The 18,257-nt window shown below is 41.3% G+C and overlaps 1 protein-coding gene across 1 annotated transcript; it reads left to right on the forward strand.

The window, feature by feature from the left end:
• Positions 1-1,064: 1,064 nt before the first annotated feature.
• On the forward strand, positions 1,065-17,928 carry LOC308377557 (death-inducer obliterator 1). The gene is made up of 16 exons (XM_080854268.1): positions 1,065-1,104; positions 1,264-2,101; positions 2,845-3,157; positions 3,337-3,567; positions 3,757-3,952; positions 10,727-11,156; positions 11,486-11,645; positions 11,851-11,967; positions 12,048-12,194; positions 12,315-12,447; positions 12,540-13,023; positions 13,159-13,312; positions 13,533-13,622; positions 13,718-13,913; positions 14,076-15,706; positions 16,100-17,928. The coding sequence occupies exons 2-16, from the start codon at positions 1,281-1,283 to the stop codon at positions 17,771-17,773; spliced, it is 6,777 nt and encodes a 2,258-aa protein (XP_080710394.1). The 5' UTR covers positions 1,065-1,104; positions 1,264-1,280; the 3' UTR covers positions 17,774-17,928.
• Positions 17,929-18,257: the final 329 nt, after the last annotated feature.

Raw genomic sequence — 18,257 nt, forward strand, 5'->3', positions numbered from 1 at the left:
TTTCTATTTTTTTTTTTTACCAAAATCCAGACTGAAAACACTTGAAACCTGCATAAAATCGAATGGACAGCAGACGGAACCTCACATTTTCTTAAAATAAGAAAATGTACTTAAAATATAAGAACATGTGCTTAAAATATGCAAATTAATTGGAAGTCGAACCCAGCGATTGACAATATGAGTGCAGTTTGTTGTAAATATTGTACATAGAAGTATACAAGAAGCATGAGAATTTGGGTATTTTACAATCAACACAGAAAAAAATACCTTTTCCCTAAACGTGAATCGTGCCTACCATCTGACTAATACAAAGGAGGCTCTGGGGTGGACCTGATGGTTGCACAAGCCCTCATCTTCCTCCACTTAGGTGCATATGAAAACACACATACAAAGAAACATGCCTGGCATTCAGGGTTTATTTTATCTTAGGGGTGTTAGTCTGTAGATGACAAGTATTAGGTAAATATCATATCCAGTAAAATGACTCAATCATCCAGGCAGTTGAATTGTGAATTTTTTTTTTGTTGTTCTTACATGCATTTTGCATTAAGTATTGCAATCGGGAATCTCTTGTAAAAGAGATACATGTGCCTTGCTGTAGAAGTTGTGTGAGACTGACTGTGAGCCAAGAGTGCATTTTTCTGCTGTATGCCTTATTTTGATTCAAAATAATAAAATTAAAAAATCTAAATCAGACCACTAGAATACACGTCTACGTGCATTATCTCTAGAACTGCATTGTTTATGTATATAAAGCCCTGTGCTGCAATTTACAATTTTGTTCTGGACTTAGCCCAAAACAACAGAAGGGAATCTTGTTCATTTTGTAGACAAAGGTGTAAATCTATGCCTGTCCAGTAAACTTGCAGTCTTCTCTAATCCACTTTCACTCAGCTATGAGGTTATACTCATGTTTCAAGTGTAACATTGTTGTAACATGTTTTGCTTTGTGTGACAGCTAACAGAAACAGGAAATGTCAATATAAACATTTGCAGAGGTAGGCTAAGCATTACTACAGGCTAATGAATTGATTATTTCTTTGTTCCTTTCCCCTTAGACAGAACTTGCTAGTTCTTGCAGTTCTAATGACAGCTGTTTGAAAGGTATGCACATGATCGTACAAGATCCCCTCTCTCTCTCACACACACACACACACACACACACACAGACAAACACACCTACCTTATTAATAGTTATATTAAGTTATATAGTTATATTTTCTGTAAATATGTGGTAGCCCAGAATTTTCTTTTTGTCAGTAGCTGTTTCAGACTTGAACATGGAGGAGAGTCAAGAGGGGTCCGTTAAAGAACCAACTAAGACCTGGCGTTTTCGGCGCACCACTATGGCCCGTCGGGAGTTTCTGGATGAGGTTGGGGACCTTTTGCAAGTCTCCAAACCAGTGCCCAGCCGCCGTGGTGCCCGCCAGCCAAGGGGCCGGACCAGGCAGGCCACTGAGACCTCCCCAACACCGATGAGTGAGAGGGGCAGGAAGAGTTCCCCTGATGCATCCTTCACTTCCGCCAGTACGGAGACTACAACAGAGACAAACAGTGAGGCTGCAGGCTTGCAGACATCAACAATGTCTCTAGAAGGGTGTGAGAAGAAAGTGCCTATTGAGAACCGCCCTTTGAGTGAGGGAACAGAGGACAGTGACGAGATCACTCTGAAAGCGTATGCAGAGAGGCTTAAAAGACGCAAGCAGCTAGAAGAGAAAAGAAACACTGGTAAGGCAGAGCCAGAAACAACATCCAAAGCAAATGAAGTGAAAAGCCAGGTTAACGAGAATGAGACATCGACTGAGGATGAGGAAGTACCTCTTAGACAAACAGGTAGGCCATTAGTCGCAAAGTACCTAGGCAGTGCCGGATCGTCACACCCTATCCATACAAACAGCAATGTTAGCATGCTGGCAAAAAGAAGCCAGGAAACAGCCAGAGGCGTTCAGAAGTCTGCTTACAAGTTCCAAGACACTGAGGATGAGGAGGGAGAAAGTAAGGAGGATGAAGCAGAGGGGGAAGAGTCACCTGAAGGATGTGAGAGTGAGGATACTGACCCAGATGCCTTGTATTGCCTTTGTCGACAGAAACATAACAAAAGGTATGTTTACATTTTAAAACTAATGGTCTACCCTGTTGTTCATGTACTTTGGACACAGTCTGTGGAATCAAGAATGTCACTTTCAATAAAATGAACTTCTTGTCATTATAATCATTGACTGTGAAAAAAGAATGAGCTTTATCTCAACCGGTACAGCTAGGTACTAAGGCTATGTCCACACCAATACGTTTTCATTTTAAAACAGTGCTCTAAAACTGAAGCGATCTCTGTACTGATGACGTGATTTAGCTTTATGTCCCAAATAATCTCTGTCCATAACAACACGCCTGAAGACGGAAAAACCCCTCTGGAAAAGGGTCACATGACAGGATCATGAGGAATCAGGGCAGGATTCGCCCTGACTGATAAGACCCAGTCAGATAGTGTATGTGGTTGTCTGCGTCATCATTTCCAAAAGTCTCAGTTTCTGCCCGTCCACACCAAAACGCAATCATGCAGTGTTTCAAACTAAAGTGGGGCCAGCAGCGTTTCCAAAAGTCTCAGTGTTGGGGGGGTTAAAAACTCTGGGGTAGTATGGATGTCAGGCGTAAACGTAGCAAAAGTGATTTTTAAAACGTATTGAGTGTGGATGCAGCAACAGTAACCTTAACTGCGTTGCACATTGCTTTGAGTGAAATAATTTAAATACAAATAGCAGAGTTACAGTATCCTCTTAAAGTGTTCAGTTTTCATGTTCACTGTGATCCTGTTGCCTTTTTAAGTTACTCATGTTGTGCCTACAGGTTCATGATCTGCTGTGATCGCTGTCAAGAGTGGTTTCATGGGGACTGTGTGGGTATCTCAGAAAAGCGTGGTCGTCTCATGGAGAACAATGGGGAGGATTACATCTGTCCAAACTGTAGCCCCTGCGCCAGTCCTGTACCCTTCCAGATTGTGCAGACTACCCTCCCCACTGCTGGGAGGAGCTCTTCATCGGAGAGTCTCATGTTGCCGTCTCCTTGTGAAGATAGACCTAGCGAAGATGACGGCATCAAGGGGAAGATTAGAAAAGCTAGCAGCGAAGGAGCTAAGAAGAAATTCAAAATATTCCAGCCGGTAAAACTGTTAATATTCTCTTGGTGTTTCCTTTAAAAATGTCGCCTGCTAGAGGTTATTCACAGTGGTTAGTGAAAGAAATTGAATCATTTGTCCTTTTTCTCATTATTATTTTTCCTAATGTGATTTACATTATAATCTGTTTGGGCTACATCATAACTGTATGAGTTTCCTAACAGGGTGTGACGAGAGCCGTTGTGGAGGAGACTCTCCCAAAATGCATTGGGCCTGTCTGCACTAAGAGTGCGCTACCAGACTCTGTGTATTGTGGCCATGAATGCATCCTCCGGCACGCTGCGGTAGCCATGAAGTCTCTCTCTGTGCAAAAACCACCCAGGCCAGAGCCTCAACCAGCGGCTAACCCAACACCAAAACCACTCAGTAAACCAACCATGCTCTCAGCCCTAAAGGTAATCTTTGGTCCTGTCATTAAGAGTGACTTTGGGTACATCCTCTTTTGATTTTTTGGAGAAAAAAAACACAGCATATGAATAGCTTGGAGAGAGTTGCTTTTCAGAGCTAACAGACCATTCAATTATGACCTGAAATGGACCATACACGTAGCTGTTATGTTTATGTATCTCTATGCATGCTTCCAGGCCCAGATGAAGCCTCTTCTCGGGAGGGTGGCACGGAAGAGGTCCTCAGGACAGCAGGTTGAGGTGGAAGGTCATAGTGCGGCCCACGATGGTGCAGATAAGGAGAAAGAGGCTGCTGTGCTGCCCAGCACCCAAACTGAGGCAGCGAGGGCACAGCAGGTTTCTGCCATAGACGCATCAGTTTTTTACAAGTCCAGTACGTATCCCCAAAATGGTCCCCAAGCCACACACTTTCAAATGCTTTCCATTGAAATCACTTACATTTTATTTAACAACTTTTATGAAACAGTGAAACAAAATTTCATATAACAAATTCATAATGTAAAAACACAACACTTACAGGTTAGAACCAAGGTAAACATCCTTTACATCTCACGCAAGTAAGGTCATGTATAAGTCATATGTACATATAGATGTTCACCCAAAACAAAATACTGCAGTATTGCAGACAAAAACGGGTAAGTAAACCTCTGGCAGGCTGTCTATATTATATTTTTGACTCCGCAGGTAAGTATTCATTAAAACTTTATAACAGAGTGTCTTGTGAAGTACTCAAAAACACAAACCACCAACTTTGGTTGAGTGGCAATAAAAGTATTTGAATTTATTTTCTATATGAAAAAGGTAATCTATCCTCCCTTTCAACCTTTGGTTTTGAGGACATCTTTTATAACTGTTCTGTAGATTGCCACTTATGAATGCATGATGGGAATGTAGCATCTTATGATGGCTTTAACTGTTGGTTACAGCACATATTTGCTTTAGATGTATTTTTGTTCTGTTGTTTTAAATCAGACTTACCTAAGTTTGTACAAAATGGAACTTCTCACAGCTGTCTGTTTGATATACAATCATACGCTGGTGAAATAATATTGTCAGCTGAGGTTTTAGCGCTGCTTTCAGGCGTCTCACATTATTCAACTATGTTGAACTAATAGCTGCTCTCTGGAACCAATCATTTTTTACACTTTAAAATATCAGATCAGTTATGGTATCTGACTTATGGTAACAGGGAAACTGAAGTAACTGTTTGCATTATGCATGGATCCCTAATAACTTGAAGAAGGCATCCTAAAGGTGCTAAGGATAAGCATAATCTCCACTGTTTTGTTTGTTTGTTTTTGTTTCAAAGGCCATTCATTAGTTTAGCCTTTAGCACACAGCAATACGAGACACAAGTTCAATAATTTCCAACATACAAGCTGGCAAAAACCCCACAATATCAGTTTTACATAGGGTATCTTTAAGCAACCTGTCTTCACACTTTGCTAGTCACTACTTAAATATATCCCTCGAGAGAATTGCATCAACTCCCGGATAATTTTTCGACACAGTCACTTCCAAAGTGACAGACATCTCTACCTGCCAGTTATTCAGTTTGTGTGTTGCACATTAATGGAATGATATCCTAATTTGACAAATTCAGACTGCAATATCTTCATCAAAATTGTACTGAATTCCTAAAAACTGTGGCAATTTTCAATAACAAAAGTCATCAACATTATGATCTTGGTGTGTTGACCAACTTGTTCAAACACTGCAACCATGTCATGTCTTCGTGACGGTCTACCATGAGTGTAAAGTGAATTGATGTGTTATGACTAGATGAAGATGGGTGATCATTTAAGATTAGAATCGTCAAAATTAGGGTACAAATTCTTAGTCCAAAACAACACGACAGTGTAACCAACACGCACTAAACCACAAAGTCTTGCTAAATAACATGGAAATGGAGAGGTGGTAAGTTTCATTTAAAAAAGTGGTCTGTAGAAACAATGGTATAGATTGGGCTATACCCTCAGATGGAAGCTGAAATTGTGGTGCCTTGTGTGATCAAGTTCTTCACGTCACCTTGTTTTTTATTTTTGCATGTAGGAACAGCCCTTGAATGATGGGCATTTCTTAAACTGGCAATACTGTTCAGGAAGAAGTGAGGGGAATGTCAGTATTCTGAATATTTTTGAAATGCTGACATTCCTAAGGTCTGCGGTAGAATCATTTCAAAAGGGTTTAATATTTCTGAAATGAGAAATTTCCACTCTACGGATACACACTATATGTCTAGTAGTTAGTACGTCAGCTGCAAGTCTCTTTTTATGCAAAAAGTGACATACCACTGACTAACTTTAGATGCCATTAAGAAGCTAATTTATGAAGTTGTTAATCTAAAAAATGTTCCAGATGTCCCTAAAGAAACTGTTGTGTTGTTGAAACTTCGGGACTTGACTGGCATGTTAAGCAACTCAATGCCCTGATACTCAGTACTGAGCACATTCAATACATCGACATACAAATCATCACAAACAGAACGGTGGCGATTTCAAAACGTGACTTCATGTTTTTGCTGACCGTTTCATTTCTACAACTGAATTGTCTGGTACCCAAAAGATCTTTAACACTAGGCCTCTGAGTAAATGTTTTCTTGAGGTAACTAGCATCAATTCTGACCCAAGTAAAAGAAAAAAAGAAAGGTCTGATAAAAGTTGTATTTTTGTCCTACTTTCCCATTTTTTTGTCTTGCTGTACAGTAGGACACACACACTCATCTGCGTGCCTTTCCACTAAAGTTCTATGTTCAAACTCTCAGGAAGGGTCCCTTACCTTTTCAAGTCTTTTTTTGTATCTGAAAATGCAGTCCTCCCACATTGTCGACTACTGGGCCTCGTTGTTGAATTTTCTTCCACCAGTCACATTGCAGATTCACACAAGACAAAACTATCCCTACCATTTGATAGTTTATATAGAATGCTGTGTGCTTTGGGAAAATAACTGCAAAAAGTTGTCAAATGTAGGCAGTTAACTGGGTGTTAACTGACCTGCTGTGTGTCTTGCTCAAGATCATCTCCATGGCCCCCCCATGGATGAAATATGACACCTTATGATGGGACAAATCGCCCCCGTGCACAGATCGCTGACTGGCCATGTGCACTCGGGAATGCACACACAATGCCGGTTCAATTTCCGCAAAGCAAACCAGCTGTCCTGCCAGCACACTATCTAATCATAGGCCTTTGCATGGGCCCCCCTGGCCTTTGACCCAGGGTCATCTGTACCCTTTCAACCCCCACTCCCTCCCCCGAGGGCAGATCACACACATTTCACAACAGAAATGGACTAGAATGACAAAGAAAACGTTTTTTTTGGGGGGGGTTCAGTCAGTTTTTTTGATGGATGAACAGAAAAGCAGAAAAAGATAAACCGTACCTGGGTCAGACATGACATAAAACATATAATCAACACCGGTATTGTCAATAGCACCTCAAAAACTAATCACTGAATTATATCTCGATGCTCGAGTCTGATCGACCACAGCTGCTTGATCGTCTCGTTGGGAAACGAAGCTGAAGACTGGAGCATTGCCAAATACAGAACAACTGACCTGTTAGACCATTTAGGGACTCTGGAAATGCGAAGAATTACTATGAGGAGTAAAATATCCTATACAGAAAATGGAGATGCGAAATGGATTAAAAGGGCATTAGGTTTAGTTGTTGGAGGTGTAGTTGTAGGAGTCTAAGATTGAGAAGAGTATCAAGTGGGAATGTCCTGATATGGGTGAAGTTGCCCGCAAAGCCCCACAGAATGAAATAAGTGGGTGGTAATGCACCGCTGAATTTCGCTGGAATACACACACTGCCAGTGGACGTTGGAGTTTGCCTTGCACTTGTGGAATATCAAATGCACGTGTGTGATGACACCTTTGAGATTGATTTCTTCCAAACTTCATGCCAGAAGAGAGTACTTTTTCATACATGCATTTGGACACACAAGGATGTATGGTTTTTCTTTTCCAACATCTATGTATACATACACTCACACTGAGGAACTTTGTTATGACCGCTAAACCAATTTGCATCAACGCTGACCTTACACAGAATTATATGGAATACTGCTCAGCTACTGTGCTTTAACACCCTTGCAAAAACCTGACAAGGACCACACAGAATTTCACTCTATTTTTTATTCATGAATGCCATCTAGTGGTCAATGCCGGAACAACCTCTTGGGATTGTGGAAATTCGTGACCTTTTCTAACCTGACGTACACATACTTGTTTGTGTAGTCTTGGATATAGCACATGGAAGCGAACAGGTAGTTTTTAGATGACTTTTTTTTGCTGAATTACCATTATTTGTTAGTTGTTTTTTGGATTCATTCATTTGACAGGACTGAAGCCCGGACGGGAAATGAGTGTGAGAGAGATGGTGAATGGGCCAAAGACCAAAAATCAGAACTATTTTCACTGCATGTAAAATGTAGGTCTGGGAATTTTTTGTCCACTCATACAGCTATGGTCCTCAAAACAAAAATGTACACAGTCGAATCATGTAGTTAGTTTCCGCAGTATTGAGGATTGTCAGCATTATATCACATTTTTCATTTTTTTTTTTTTTTTACTTAAGTTTACATGATTTTACACAAGCTCTATGAACAAGCTAAAATGCATAATCCAAGCATGTGGTTGTCATATAGCCGGTACACTGCAGTGATCTGTGTCACTTCATTTTCTGAATGTATTTCTTATTAATTTATTTTGAAATTATTTGAGGCTTGGAGATGTGTAACTTGTTCAAGGCCAAAGGTTAGTAAAGGAAAGGCAGATAAGAGTAACCATTGAGTCCAGGACAGGGCACCTCTTTAAATACTGTGACGTGTCAGAATATCTGTGGAAATTGAATAGCTATGCTACCTGTTTGTAAAGTAAGATAACAGGCAGTAGAACAACACAATGTCACCACCACATACCCATAACTGTCCGCCTGTGTGACTTTAGCATAGGACATGGTAACACTGCAAATCAGGGCTGGGAGCAATATTCCGCCCTGGCCAATTTCATCCAACATATGAAACACAGCAATATCAGGCTATTTATAACATATCGGCTAAGTAATAGGTTGGCTGCGTCGCTGTTTCACAACCATTCTTTCATTGAAATTATTTTATTACAAGTGTATTTTTTTGTGTTCTGGTTTAGATGGTATTTAAATAAGGAATCAAACTCAATTGGTTTTGGCCTGGTTCTCTGGCCTGGCTCCGTTAACTCTGCTACCTTTTTACACTTGTCACTACATGCAGTAACACCTAAATGGTTTTCATGTTGCTCAACCTCAGTCGCAGCCTCCTCTTGGCCCTGCTCTTCACTGGAATCAGTCTGCATCCACACTCTTTCTGCCTCTCCATTGGGCACCAGTATGCTTCATTTTGCGTGGCATTGGTAACGTTTTGTTTTTTTAATGCATTTGTAACTTGCATTAGCAACCTCGATTTTTTTTTAAATTTTTATTGATTGATTTTTCTCTGACCTTTTCTACTCTTTGGGACCTTTATCATTTGTATTTTTAATTGCTATCCTCATTATATCTTCTTTCTGTCTTAATTTGATCATTTCCCACCTGACCTCTGACAGTATATGGATGGATGGATGCACTTGAAGGGGTGGGGGGAAGTGGTAGCACTTTCTGCACCTGCCTTAAAGTAGGTAGCCTATTTTGAACCGTGGAACATCACTGGCACGTCATTTTTTTCCCCCACATTGCTGATGGCCTTGCGGCCCACTAGGTTGGCCGGCCCACCTGGCATTTGCCCGATTGCCGCCCTGAGTTTTTTGCAAATCAAGAATCTGCTGACGAGTTTGTTTCTGCTTATGGGCCACTGTCTATGGTGGTTCGCCTGGCAGAAATGATTCCATATAGAGGCTGAATACTTAGATTTTTGTAGTCCTTGCTCCATGGGGGTCTTACTGTAGGCTAGCTAATTATGTAAACAGCTGTACTGAGCTGTGGCAGGTCTTCTCATGTTTGTGGTTGTATCGGTTGTAAACTTCAGTCTGAGCTCCACTCTCAGTGGTGTCAGAATAAAAAAGATCTAAATTGGATTTACAGACACCATGGTGACCAGCCAATCAAAATACAATCTTTAATCAGAAATCAGCATGCAAAGCCTTCTCTGGGTTGGTTTGATATAAGGAGACCGTAGGTACCTACAACCTTAAACAGGCTAATGGTTTGCTGATGTTGATCAATACAGGATCAATAGTGTTTCTTGTTATCTTGGCTTTGAACAAATCTGGTTTAAATGTAGGCTGTTACTTGAGTAAAGATAGGGTAGCTTCTTGGTTATGCCAGTAAGATGGATTCAAAATGACCAATCTATCAGTAGGTTGAACCCTGCATTTCTGTAGTCCTTTTTAAAAATGCTGTGAAAGTCTCTCTATGTGAGACATAAAATGGAAAGAGTTTCTGCACATCTCTCTTCAGCTGATGTGTGCAGACATAGCTTGTGACGACATGAGAGCTGCTCCTTAAACTGAAGAGATTAACTCTGCCATCACAGTTAATCTCTTATCCAGCAGCTGTCTAATATGATGCACAGAATTAAATAGAGGACATGACATGTATCACATATAGTATGTTGAAGGACACTGTAATGACAACTTTAGTAATGTGTTGGAACATAGACAGCCAGTCATAGAGAGTGCTCAGTGAATTTAATGCAAAGTTTAAAAATGTTGTACATGTTTGAGAAGGTATTTCTGAAATATAAAGTGTGATCTGGTTTTATTTAAAAGATTGATTAGAGGCATGGTCCTTTAAGCACACCATAAAGGTGTTTGCTTACTCGACTTTACAGTTCAGATGTTTTAACAGAGGTAAAAATGTATCTTCAATTCTAGGAGTCTCATGAAATCACAGGATTTGGTGCGGTGACTCAAAACGTCTTCATAGCACAAAATCTCAAATATTTAATCAATTTAGTCTTTGTGGCCTGGAACATATATGGATAAGTATTACATTTTCCCCCATAAAATCAGGAACTATGAATGATTATTAGTTTGCTGTATATGTATACTAAAGCAACACACATGTTAAATGACACTGATTTTTGCAAGTGACATATCCCTGAATGAACACATGTTGTACGTAGAATGCTGTGGTGCCATGAGGTTTCCTTTTGTTTTATTTTCTAACAGACAAAAAAGCTGCTCAGAACACAGACAATAACACAGAAACAGATGGCCTTGGGAGATCCAAATCACTCTTGGAGGTGATGGCCAAACGGGGACACACTCCACCTGCAAACACAACTACACTGGCAGATTTCAATGTGCTGCCTCTGAAGTCCAAGCCAACACCTCAGTTGGCATCAGTTTCAGACTCAACTGCATCCAGACAGCAAGGTGGAGACGTAGTCGTCAAGGCTTTGTCTCTACTTTCCAAAAAACCACACGAACAGTCACCTCCCTCCACATCTCCCTCTTCCCCTACATCTGCCTCAGTCATAGCCTCCAGGCCTCAGCAGGAACCTCCAGCCCCTCAAATGCCCTCAGAGCAAAAGCCTAAGCCTAACAACCAGATCAGGCTAAATATCCGCCGCTCCCTCACGGATATTCTCTGGAAAAGGTAAGAGAATTCTGCAAACATAGACTTTGAAAATCTTAAGATTTTAAGATCCTATTGTCCTATTCCTTATTTACCTCAACATCAGTTTCATCTTTCAATCTCACTATACTTTGTTAACATGGAAATCAGGAATACACAGATTAGAATTGGAATGTTGTCAAAGCATACATGAGGTGCAAATGCATTGATGGATAATCTCCCTCAGTTCATATGAAGGTTGGAATGTACTTGTTTTAGGTAACTGCATGCATTTGAATCCATGATAGGGTTTGTTAATGAAATTATTAGAATCTTCTTACATTTCACTTTATCCATATTACTTTCATCAGGGTAAATGACAGTGATGATTTCACATTGCCGGAAAGTGAAGTTGGAAATCTGGCTGTGAACATTGAGAAGGCATTATACAACATGTTCCTTGCAACTGACAGCAAATACAAGAATAAGTACAGGTCGATCATGTTTAACCTGAAAGACCCTAAAAACAAGGTGAGTTTAGTACCATTTTTGCCTATTACGAGAGGCAGACAAAATGATTATCGGTGTTACACAGCCCCTTATAACTGGAACATAACATGGTTATCTAAAATATCTCAAAATGATATGGCTTGGTATACAGCAGAATACAACTCTATGTTTAGGTCTAGACAAAGTGTTTCACTACCACTGCTAAGATATTTATATTCATTTTCAGGTGCTGTTCCATCAGGTGATTAAAGGAGAGATCTCGCCATCAAAGCTAACTAGCCTAAGTCAGGATGAATTACTGGCCAGGGTACCAGCATCACCAAATATCAGTGAATTTACTGAGGTAAATTGCTATCCTTAGAAGAAAAAGTACATTTGGCTAGTGATGACCTTGCCTTTGATTACTAAATTTTTCCCCGTTAGGCTCACCAGAGCATTCCTGAGACGGGGCAGGTGAAACAAGACTTGAAAGAGGAGTCGTCCCCTAGTGTGGCACCCAATAAGACCACACAGTTGCCTGGTGTAGCAGTATGCAAGTCAGAAGGCACACCATTGCTCTCTGTTTCCTCAGTAAGTATTTCTTTGTCTCTCTCTCTGTCATTCTCATTCTTTCAATTTAGTCTCACATCATTGTAAACACTGTGTTTTCGCTTTGTGTGTGTGTTTTTTTTTTTGCTTGCTTTGTCACAGCAAGATTCTGGGACCAAGCAAAATCAACCAACCAAAATGCCGTTGGTTCCAGACATCATCAGCAGCATGCTGAAAGATACAACCTCAGAGCACAAGACGCATCTTTTTGATCTGAAGTGCAGGATCTGCACAGGTAAGAAAACAAGCCAAAAAACAAGCTTCTTCTAAATGTAGCTGATTCACAAACAATATTCCCTTTTCATGCATTTAATTTACCTTTTATAGGTCAGATATTAGCTGATGAGGATGAGCCTGGATCTAAGAGGCTGAAGAAATCTGAGCCAGATGATAAACCGGAGGCATCTCACAAGTTGAGGCCACCAAAGACAAGTCGTGTTACAGAGAGAAGGACAGCACCCACCACATCACGTGTCGAATTGCCAGTCATAGAATCCCCTGCCTCCCCTGTACCTGAAGACACTCAGAATGTTCGGGAGGAGTCCTCAGACTTTACCCCCATTGTGATACCAGAGGTGTCCATTGTGTCCATCACAAGACAGGACCCCCGCACTGCTGGCTTCCGTCCTGCTGCCAAACCTAGCGCACGCCAAGCTGTCACTCCATCCCCATCTCCAACACCCATAATCAATGAGCCCAAACAAGCCAAACCACCCTATCCACTTCCTCCACCTACTGTCCCGAAATCCATCCTGACAAAACCCTCTGGATCATCTGGCAGATTGTACTCCACCTTGCGGACACCCACCAGGTGTTGCTCTCACTTTGCCTCTTTGACTTATCTCTCTTTAAATCTATGAAAAACATTTTAAAATGTGTTCCCTTTCACTTTCCGCATACTTCTAAACAATGTTTGGGACCTTTCTTTCATCCTCTTTTAAACCAGCATGGCTTCCTCTCAACCTCCTCCGGACAAAGACACACGTCAATTTCTACAAAGGCAGGAGACTATATGGAAAGGATTTCTGAACATGCAATCAGTTGCTAAATTTGTCACAAAGGGTTATCTGGTCTCAGGATCTTCCAAGCACCTGAATGAGGTTAGGCCACAATACAGTACTGATTTGTTGACTTCATTTATCCATTATTTGAAGGTTTCTCTTGTCTCACGTAGATCATTATAGAAAACAACATATACTGATATATAAACAACAAACTAAATTGATTAATGAAACCATACAACGTAGTTGTTACATTTTCTATTGGCAGTTCATCCTCTGTAGAAAGTTTATGTTATTGACCTAATTTTGTTTTATTTAGGACATACCTGACACTATTCACATTGGAGGTCGAATATTGCCCCAAACAGTGTGGGAGTATGTGGAGAGAATAAAGACATCTCCCTCTAAAGTAAGTCCTCCTAGCAGCTTTGCTCTGTGTAGTTTTTTTTTCCACTTTCTGAATATAGTTATAACACATTCTTTTCTGTCTTCCCTTATTTTCAGGATTTGTGTTTGATCCGTTTCCAACCAGCGACGGATGAGGAAGAAGTGGCGTACGTGTCCCTTTTTTCATATTTCAACAGTCGCAGGCGTTTTGGTGTGGTTTCCAACCACTGCGTTTACATCAAGGACTTCTACCTAATTCCTCTTGGAGCCCATGAGTCTGTCCCCTCACTACTGCTGCCACTTCAAGGACCAGGTATTTGTACATGGAATGAGATAGGGGGTGGTATTCCACAAAATGAACAGTATAAATTCCAAATTTAAACTTTTAACTTTGTGTTTTTATTCTGACTGTAATTGACAGAAGTTGTATTCAGTAATATACAGTTGTTTTGCTGTTTCATTCTGTCTTTTACAGGGTTTGAAAAGAATAGGCCGAATCTGCTCCTTGGACTGGCCATATGTCAGAAACCAAAGACTCCTGAAGCTTTGGCAGAAGAGGCTAATGAGAAGAGATCCAAAACTAAGATTGCTTCAGAATCATCTAATGGTGGTTTTCCCACTGCAAAAACAGCCTCCACAAGTGTGAAACCAAATGACTGGCAACCCTATGATCCAGAGATCCCGATCAGTACAACCCCACCTGGATCTCCTGACTCCTCTTCCTCAGGATCGGTGTCATCTCCCTCTGATTTAGCTAATACTGTTCTGTCCATCATTAAAGCACCTGCTGCTGTTGGCTCCAACCCAATCAGTGACTCAGCTCCCTCTGTATCAACTAATAACAATCCTCTGCAAACCATTCTTAAAACCTTGTTTGGGAAGAAGGGGGAACCATCTGGCAATACAATGGATTCTCCTGAACAAAGCTCCTCAGTAGACATAAAGCCCACAGCCCCAACTACTTCAAAGGTTGATCTGATTGTTCAAAAGTATGGACATATTTCCAAAGATGTTTCAATAGAGGAAAGTGAGATAAGTAAAGATGATGATAGACCATATGATCCAGAAGAGGAGTATGATCCAGAAGTTGAGTATGGGATGTTAAATCAGACCAGCACGATCCCAGTGATGAAGGAGGAAGTAGATAATGAGGATGATAGACCTTATGACCCAGAGGAGTATGATCCAGCAATGGGTTATGGTACTGATAACCCCATGAGCCAAGTCAAAACATCTGAAGATAAAACTGTAGTACGGCAGCCCACAATCGAGGATGATGTCGCCTATGACCCAGAGGACAGCACTTTCTTTGAGGAAATGCAAGCTGACATGGTTGGCATTTCAGGCGGATCCAGTGGCCCTGTAGTATTATCTGAACAAGAGAGAATGCTGCTGGAGTTGAACAAGCAGATTGAGGAGCAGAAACGTCAGCTGGAAAAACAAGAAGAGGCATTGTCTTGGCAAAGAGCAGCAGCAGGGATGTCAATGGCTCACTTTTCTGTCTCAGAGGCTTTACTTTCTCCTCCTAGAACTTCCTATCTGTCCCAGTGTGATTTGTTACAACTTGCAGAAAAGCAGAGCACAAATACTGTTGATCTGCCAATTATTAATAAGAGGAGGGACCCAAGGCAGAAAAGAGAAGCTACGTGTGTAGAGAATAACCTGCAGTTGGACACTGAGCAAGGAAACAAGAGTCCACTCTTAGAATCAAAGTCAGAATCCATACTACCAGAGAAGTCCTCCCTTATTACTGACAAACCGACATCTAAACAAGGGTCTCCAGTATCTACCGAGAACAGGAAAATAAAAACAGAGAAAACTAAATCAGAGATGCCACCACCTGAGAAAGTAGCTAAAATACTGAGTGATGATAAAAGTTGTGTCAAAGTGTCAACAAAAACAGATACACGTACTAAAACAAAAAGTCTCAAAACAGAGACTATTAGAACGCCAGATAAATCAGATGATGCTCCTCGCCATTCACGTCATCGTAGGTCTCACCGTGAACCACACCGAACATCCCGAGGAGATTCTAAAGAATTGTCATCAAGAAAAAGACAACGTTTAGGTGATCGTCATGAAGTTAGGCCCTCTCAGCCTTCATCAGTCAATGTCAAACAAACCGACAATGACAAGCATCATCACAGAGAGCACAAAGGTCAGAACAGTTCATTAAACAAACAAACAAGTAGAAGGAAACAGAGATGGGGAAGCCCAAGAGAATTTGGGGCGGGTTCAGAGATGGAACAAAGAGGTGACCGCTTTTCTCATCATGGCGAACAGGGAGAGCCTTCATCAGTCAATGTCAAACAAACTGACAACGACAAGCATCATCACAGAGAAGAGTTGGAACACAAAGGTCAAAACAGTTCACTTAACAAACAAACAAGTAGAAGGAAACAGAGATGGGAAAGCCCAAGAGAATTTGAGTCGGGTTCAGAGATGGAACAAAGAGGTGACCGCTTTTCTCATCATGGCGAACAGGGAGAGCCTTCATCAGTCAATATCAACCAAACTGACAATGACAAGCATCATCACAGAGAAGAGTTGGAACACAAAGGTCAAAACAGTTCACTTAACAAACAAACAAGTAGACGGAAACAGAGATGGGAAAGCCCAAGAGAATTTGAGACGGGTTCAGAGATGGAACAAAGAGGTGACAGCTTTTCTCATCATGGCGAACAGGGAGAGCCTGCCCCAGAGAATCAGTTCAAGGAACGAGGTCCCTGTCAAAACACAAGACCACGAGGACCCCCTTCAGGACAGTTTAGTGACTATGACAGTCAAACACAGCACTCTTTTGACAGACCATTTCACTCAAACCAGTTTGATGGTCCTCATCCAGCACTGCATCATCCAGGACCAAGAGGTCCATTTGGACAACCTCCTCGGGGAGCCTTTCAAAACAGAGGGCCCAGAACTCCACGATTTGGACCACGAGGGCCACCTTTCAGGCCGTTTGATGTCAGCCTCGGTCCCAGAATGCCTGAAGTTGATGCACCTTGGAGACCAAACAACAACAGTGACTTTGGTAACGGCCGTTCTTTTAATGAAAATGACCAACCTGTTCCTCCATATATGTTCAGAGAAAATCAAGGAGACTTTTCTTACAGTGGTGCCCCCAATGAGCAATCTGAAATACACCGGGGTGGAGATTTAGAAAGGGGCATGCAGAGAACACATTTTACTCCTCCAAACAGATTTGATGAGCAGAGTGAACATAATACTCTAGGAGGAATGAGTGGGCCAGATTTTTGCCGATCAGGCCAAAATGAGGATTTCCAAAGCAGACAAATGGTCAAGAACAGGAGAGCTTCTTTCCCTGATCCCCTAGATACATCTTCAAATACGAGAGCACCTCAGCACAGACAAACTTTTGAAGATCTAAGTCCTCCTTATCCTCTTGATTACCAAAACCCAAGAAACTGCCCACCATTTTCCAGACCAAGAGTTCACCCTTCAGGACCATTTATAGAAGGTAAAGGCCAATCAAGTTTGTGCATGGACAAGCCAGATCATCAGTTTGATGCACCGCCTCGACGGCACTCAGGCCCTTTGCTGCCAACTCCTCCAGGGGGTCCCACTGGACTGTTTAGCCCCACGATGCACCATCCTCCAAGCCAAGAAAATCCTTGGCCACCACAGAACTCCTCTGGAAGAAGAGGAGCTGGTTTTGAAAGAGAGGCTTCTGGATCAGATAATGCAGGAATTGGTCAAGACCACTTTGAGGGAGGTTACCAACAAAATCACAGAGAGAGTGAAGACCCCTCAACCTACCTCTCAAATGAATACATCAGAGAGCAGTCAGAGGAGAGGAGGATGTCTGATGGTGGTTTAAATAGAGAGAGGGACAGGAGGCCATGGCCTAGGGAGCAAGGCTGGAAAAGAGGTCTTTCAAGTGGGAGAGGGGGTGATCAGTATAAAGAAGGAGACACAGGAGAGAGTGAGGGTGAAATAAGGAGGGCAAGGGGTGGAAGAGATCGAGGTTTTGACAAAAGAGATGTCAAGAGAACAAGAAGTAACAGGGACCATGACCGAGATTCTCAGAGCAGTGGGCAAGAGGATAGGAACCAGAGTTTTCATGAGATAACAGGGGGCAGAGAACAAATGGATGGGAGATTTAGGGGCTTTGGTAGAAAAAGGATCAGAGGCAGAGAAAGAAATAGAGAATGATCCTGAAGATTTAAAAAGACAGATCAGGGAAGAAGCCAGGCCAGAGCACAAGAGCACAATGTTTTTTTCCCCTCATTGTTACATATCAGTTGATACTTCTTGAGTTTTGTGTACATATTTCATAACATTCAATTCCATAAAGTTGCATGTTTTGTATCAGACAAGTTTTCAGTAATAATGCATTTGCGAGAAGGATTTGTCAGTACCGAACCATTGTGCCCTGAATAATGCAGGATTCAAAATTAAACTGTGCTGTTGCAAACAGAATCCATTTACCATTTATATAGATTTGTGTGTTATTTACACAACTACCTTTTCTGTTTATTGTCAATTTTCAAACTAATAAAAACTGTTGTGTTTTTGTTTTGTTTCTAATAGAAGCCATTATAAACCATACTGGTTTAATTTGGTTGTTTAAAACCTTTTTAGTGAGGAGACAAAGCATTGATAGCAATTCAAATTATGCTTTAAGTTGTGTCTTCGA

The sequence above is a fragment of the Sprattus sprattus genome (genome assembly GCF_963457725.1).
Source record: "Sprattus sprattus genome assembly, chromosome: 16".
Lineage (NCBI taxonomy): Eukaryota > Metazoa > Chordata > Actinopteri > Clupeiformes > Clupeidae > Sprattus > Sprattus sprattus.

Excerpts from the sequence above, each read along its gene's own strand:
- LOC308377557 (XM_080854268.1), top strand. The coding sequence starts at position 1,281 with ATGGAGGAGAGTCAAGAGGGGTCCGTTAAAGAACCAACTAAGACCTGG. Across the intron at positions 11,646-11,850 it reads TGAAAGACCCTAAAAACAAG|GTGCTGTTCCATCAGGTGAT; the intron begins GTGAGTTTAGTA and ends ATTCATTTTCAG. Across the intron at positions 13,313-13,532 it reads CTTCCAAGCACCTGAATGAG|GACATACCTGACACTATTCA; the intron begins GTTAGGCCACAA and ends TGTTTTATTTAG.